This window comes from Thalassophryne amazonica, chromosome 6, assembly GCF_902500255.1.
Source record: "Thalassophryne amazonica chromosome 6, fThaAma1.1, whole genome shotgun sequence".
Taxonomy (NCBI): Eukaryota; Metazoa; Chordata; class Actinopteri; order Batrachoidiformes; family Batrachoididae; genus Thalassophryne; species Thalassophryne amazonica.
This window is the reverse complement of record NC_047108.1, coordinates 69286229-69292228: the sequence shown is the minus strand read 5'-3', so window position 1 is coordinate 69292228 and position 6000 is coordinate 69286229. Positions and strand designations below refer to the sequence as shown.

Sequence of the window (6000 nt, the reverse complement as noted above, 5' to 3'; positions counted from 1 at the left end):
ATCAAGTGCTTCAGCAAAGATGTTCATGTATAAGCAGGGAACCTAAAAAGTGCAATCCCGTACAGGTCGAGCACCCCCGGGCTGTTTCAGTCAGGCTCTTACTGTACTGTACATGGGTCATGGTTTTGATCTGCACCAGCGTTGTAAGGCTCACTTTAAAATCCAAAGCCTCATTTTTTTTACATCTGAGCCCTGAACTTGCTGCCCTCAAGTGAATTTCCTTCATCACTTGGCTTCACATTTTCACTGTGCAGCTGCACCAAAAAAATTCACACATCAGGGGCGATTCCACATTCTGATAAACCGTGCTGTAAACAATATGTATGTCTAAAACAGCGTACTGCTATAGTAGTTAAGGCATCCGTTTCTGTGCTTCGACGATGACGGAAGCTCCTCCCAGACCCAGAGGCACAAAGCTCTCAGTGCATATGAAGCTTTACCTGACACACAACACAAAATACCCTCTTTAGCCACGAAAACAAAGCTCTTAGTGCACACTGAGCACACCAAATAGAATTCATAAAATGTACATGCAATTCTTTTCTTAACTGTCTGTGCACATAACCTTTAAAAAGTGCTATCTGGTGCATCGTTTAAGAAAAGATGGCTAGTTTTCGAGCACCAAGTCTCCCCCTCCCTCCCCACTTAGGTTTTTTTTTTTAGTCAGAGGAAATCCCCCACAAAGGCACTTTTCAAGCAAAACCTGTGGTTCTGCCTGATCATTTGATATGGGAGTGCAGTCAATCAGAAAATCTAATTTGCCTCTACTAAACTTTAAACGGTGCAGTGTAAAAATTCATCACTTGCACAGGTTTAAGAAATATGTTTGCATTTAATCCACAAACCCGTCTACTTACATGAGGGATTTAAAGCAACTGATCTGGTGCAGAACAAACGTGAACCCGCAATTTTAAGAGAGCAGCAGCTGTGTCAAACCCGTTCGCCTGACACCGCCTGTCCTCCTCAGCCCACCTGGTGCTCCCCGCGGCTGATGTGTGAGGAGAACTCATAACGGTCCTGGCTGCGGTGGCCGCAGATGTTGCACTCAAACGGTTGGCGGAAGCCGTGACAGCCCATGTGGATGGTGAACATGACGTGGTCCAAGAAGAGGATGCGGCAGTGCCGGCAGTGGAAGGAGCGCACAGGCCGTCCGTCTCTGTCCAACACCTGCACAATCTCCCTGGATGACACAGGCGACCCGGGGCTCCTCTTTACGATGGCGGGGGGCACAGGACAAGCTCTGTCCCACTCTGGGTCCAAATCTTTGGCCTGGCTGGGGCTAGAAGTGGGGTGGATGTGGGGCAGTGCGAGGGTATGGTAGAGAAGGTGGTGGTGGTTGTTGGAGGTACTGGTCGGAGCAGCAGCCCGCGTACTCTGCTCCTCTGCTGTGCTTTCCGTGTCTGTGGAGTCAAGACAGCCGTTGGGTGAGGTGGTGTGGCTGTGCGTGAGGGTCTGGTCCTCACGGCCTTCGCCTGCTTCCCGCCAAGACAGGCCAAAAGAACACTGCTGCCAGCCCCGCCTCACCGTGGCTGCGGAGGCCCTGTGGATTCACGTTGCTGTTGATGGAGCCCATAACAGTGCGCAGCTCTGACAGGAAGTCAGGATGGAGATGAGACACTGTGGGAGGCTCATGGTTCTCACTTTTTCCCCTAACGCCCTGGAGATGTGCGCCGCCCGGCCCAGTGGAGTTACCAGCAGGCTGAGAGCATAAGAAGGTCCACCTCCTTCTCGGACCAGAGGAGAGCTCATAAGGTGCTTCAGCAGCTCAGATGCATGTGCTTTTCACCTATAAAAAGTACAAATCCATGATAAACACGAATCTAAAGGGGTCATGTTGTATACCTTTATAGCAAGCTAATATGTGTCTGAAAAACAGATATTATTAGCAAAAAACACATCCACACTGGATGACATCCTAGACTTTCAGGTCTCTATAAAACTACTCACTTATGTGCCTGATGCTTTAAATGGAAAAGTGATGCTACTAGCCACACCCCCTCTCCCCTTAGAAAGATTTGAGGTCTCTGTCTCTCCCCTTGTTTGGACATGCTGCACAGGGGCCACATCTCACAGCATCATACTGTGGGGATGTTTTTCAGCAGCAGCAACTGGGAGACTAGTCAGGATTGAGGGAAAGATGAATGCAGCAATGTACAGACATCCTGGATGAAAACCTACTCCAGAGCGCTCTTGACCTCAGACTGGGCCAACTTCAGACATGGAATTATGTGAAACGTCACTCTTGTCTAAAACAAACTATTTCAGGTCTAAATTTTGCTTTACAGCAGAACAGATTCTAAATGTGAGGACATAAAACTGTGGGACTTAATGTTTAAATATGAAACCTCAACCATTAGGGATGTAACATATGGGTCAGAAATTGGTGTTAAAGTAAATTATATGTCTACACTAATCAACCAATTCATCCCATGAATCAAACAAATGCAGTATGAACCCGTTGATGGCCCAATTTTAACATTATGAATCGGTTGAGTAAAGTTGTTAGGCTGCTACACCCATTTTCAAACTGTCAAAAATAATCAAAGGTTCTTTTATAATGTCACATTAGCTTATAGACTTAAAATACAGCACTGCGTAAATCTTCAGTACCCTAGTGTTTCTGTATAAATGTTAGAATGTGAATTTAGTTTCTAATGTTGAGGAAAGTAATAATAATTATTATTCTACTTTTATTTAGGTATGTAGCACTTTGTAGTCAGAATATTTTGTGTTAAAGATTAAGCATTAACCCCCCCCCCCAAAAAAAATATTAAAAAATCTAAAACAACAAATAATAATACGAATTATTATTATTATTATTATTATTGTTGTTGTTGTTGTTGTTGCTGTTAAATAAATTTTCCAGTCTGAAAATTTCAAAGTGCCGAAGCATCAAAACAACCACAAAAACAATTTCAAATTAAAACACTAAAGACATATACATCAGAAAAAATCAATGAAATTTCAGTTAATATAATTTAAATGATAAGCTAACGATCAACAGCAGAAGACAGACATATTTTAATATGGGCCTAGAAAAAAAACAACACAACTGGATATTTTAAAATCCATTTGCAAATTGTTCCACAAAGTGGGTGCATGATAAGAAATCGCTCTGTGTCCAGTCATCTTCTGCTACAACGTAAACCTGCATACCTGAGAACACAGTGCATGAGGTGGTTTATACGGCTTGATAAGATCCATTAGTTAATATGGTGTACATCCATTCAGAATTTTATAAATCAGCAGTAGAGCCTCAAAACTGACTCTCACTTTAACAGGAAACCACAGACGAGCGATACAGCTGGGATGTGATTAAATCTCCTGGTTCCTGTCAGAACTCTAGCAGCTGTATTCTGTACCACCTGGAGACGTGTACTCGTTTGTGGTAAACCACAAAATAAAATACGACAATAATCAATTCTCACAGTAAAAAGACCTTTTAGGTTAAGAAAAACTTCATTTTATAGGCATATATAATTCTACAAAGACAATGAAAGGCATATATCCATGTCTGATAGTACATGTTAGTGCACATAAACTCTTGAGTGTGCACAGTGATTTGATTACAGAAAATTATGATGGTAACACTGGTGAACACAATTTTTCTTGCATGGAGTTTTTCAGCGGATTTTGGGTAATATGCGGGCGCTGAATCTGAATCTGGTTTTAGTTTTTGCCAATCACATCTTGTTTTTGAGATATGAAAACATATTTCTCGTATCAAGCATTGAAGCAAAAGCTGCAGTCTCGCACACCTCTTCGGCACCATAAACAATATTACAGCTCTTGTTCACATTTTGTGAACCTGGTTTTAAAACTATGCTTTTGAAGCTGCTTTTGTGACATCAAATCTGTGACTTTTGTGTAATCCATCAATACGGAACATGTAGATTGTAAAAATACATAGAGAAATCGAAGCTCAGATTTGGATTCAGTACCCCAACATTACCCTAAATCAGTTCTCAAAGTCCATTCAAGAAAAGAAAATTGTTGATCAGTGTAATTTTGTTTCTTAGAATCCTCCAACTTTTTGTGAAAAGGTAAGGCAAATTCCTATGTTTATTACTCTCTCACTCCCAAACCAGACATATATAAGCAAGAAACATGGTAACCTCTAAGAGAAAAATGTGTTTTTTCGAACCATGTTTTTCTTGAACTTGACCTGTGTCTGATCCTCTCCAAAAGTTAATTATCTCAACATATCTGACCAAATAACATTCCCGCCAAGTTTGGTAAAAATCTGACCAGCTGTTTTTTTATTTATCGTGTTCACAGACAGGCACACACACAGGACTGACCACAGTACTGTGCTTTGCTGGCAGCAGGGTAACAAAAAGGAGATAATAATCAAAGAATAATGATCTTTTTCAACATTCTGCTAAATCAGAGAGTGATGGTGGGTCATCAGGGCCAGTCAGGCCTTCTGTGCTGGCCTAAATATTGTCCGAGTGAGAATTTTTTTTCTAAATTTATTTTCACTCATGTTATGTGCATTTTACAAAAATAATTTCAGCCATTTATTTATTTATTCTTCATTGACATTTATTTACAACAATGAAATAATTTATGTGCTTGTTTAGACGAGCTGCTTCCTGATTAGCTCAAGTAGATGAGAGCTTTATTTTATCCAATCAAATTGCCCGCTACTGTTGCTGGGTCAAAAATCTCATGTGAGTCCTTCAGAAAGTACTACCTCTACTGCTAAAATAAATGGCAGCAATGTTGTGGACTGTCATGATATTTCCTGTGTTGTTTGTATTCTTTGATGTTTCTTAGCCTGCTAGCTGCTTTTAGCTGTCAGCAGTCATCAGCAGTGTTTGTGGACAGACACACACATTTTTGTTGAATAAAGTTAATATGGGGGAAAATGTGAGCTGCAAGAAGGCAAATACATAATGTAGCCTTTAAGTTCATGTTCTAATTTATTTAAGCTCTTTCTGTTGTGAAAGTGACGTGACACGGACCCACAACAGGGGGCGTTAATGAACGGACAATGGATAAGCCAAAAGTAACAATTTAATGTTGTGAATCGCACAACAACGTACAAACAATAACAATATGGTGGACTGTCAATCATACACCAGGTGACGTGTGGGCAGGCTCGACGATAGAAGACGCCTGGAGAGAGAAGAGCCGGATCCCCACACAGCTTCCACCACCAACGGAGCTGAAGAACACCGGAGCCGCCAAGCCCTGCGCCCCAGATGGCCGCTGTCTTCAGCAGTCAGACCCGGTACTGCTGGCAGAAAACAGAGACAGTCCAGATGAGTGTGAGTTCGCACACTCAGTAATCCCACAGTCTGTCTTAAGTAAAGGAGGGAGAACCTCCACCTCCAATCACACACACTCGTGCAGCTCCTGGTCAACCACTTATCTGAGTTGGGGTGTGAGGCGAAGCCGTCACTGTCACACCAAACGCCAATCCTCCAGATAAGGAAACACTCCAGGAAAACGGCTGCAATAGAAGTTCAGGTTAAACACACACAGTGTCAGTCAGCAGAGAAATTACCTGAATGGTAGTTGATTTCTCGGCGGGGAGGTGGAGTTGCAGTCCGGCCTTTATGGTGGTGGTGATGAGAAGTGAATGAGTGACAGCTGGTATGGATGATGAGTGACAGCTGTCACTCCTGGTTGCTCCGACGCCCTCTCGTGCTTGAAGCCCGCACTTCAAGCAGGGCGCCATCTTGTGGTGGTGGGCCAGCAGTACCCCCTCTTCAGCGGCCCACACAACACTTTCTCTGCTTTAAGATTTTAGGTGTAGTGCATCTATAGTTGTTTTTTTTTTTTAACAAGTTTTAAGTTAGCTCTGTTTTTAATGGGCAAAGCTGAAGGAAGAGAAGAAACTTGGTGAATTTACTGGGCAGCTGCTGTTATTGAAGTGTTTATAAAGAATGAAAGGCAGACAGACTTTGTCTTCAAATGATATGCAACTTTGGTAAGTTTACGTGATTTTTATCTATTTTTATGATGTCTGTGGTCTGGCTCTATCAGTGTCTC

At 42.4% G+C, this 6000-nt stretch overlaps 1 protein-coding gene across 1 annotated transcript in view; it reads right to left on the bottom strand.

The window, feature by feature from the left end:
• Positions 1–231: 231 nt before the first annotated feature.
• The window catches only part of ikzf4 (IKAROS family zinc finger 4), a 59741-nt gene continuing 53972 nt past the window's right edge, over positions 232–6000 (bottom strand). Inside the window, 3 exon segments of the mRNA XM_034172412.1 lie at positions 232–1500; positions 1502–1763; positions 1765–1786. Of these exon segments, the coding sequence (XP_034028303.1) occupies positions 964–1500; positions 1502–1763; positions 1765–1786 (821 nt within the window). The 3' untranslated portion in view covers positions 232–963.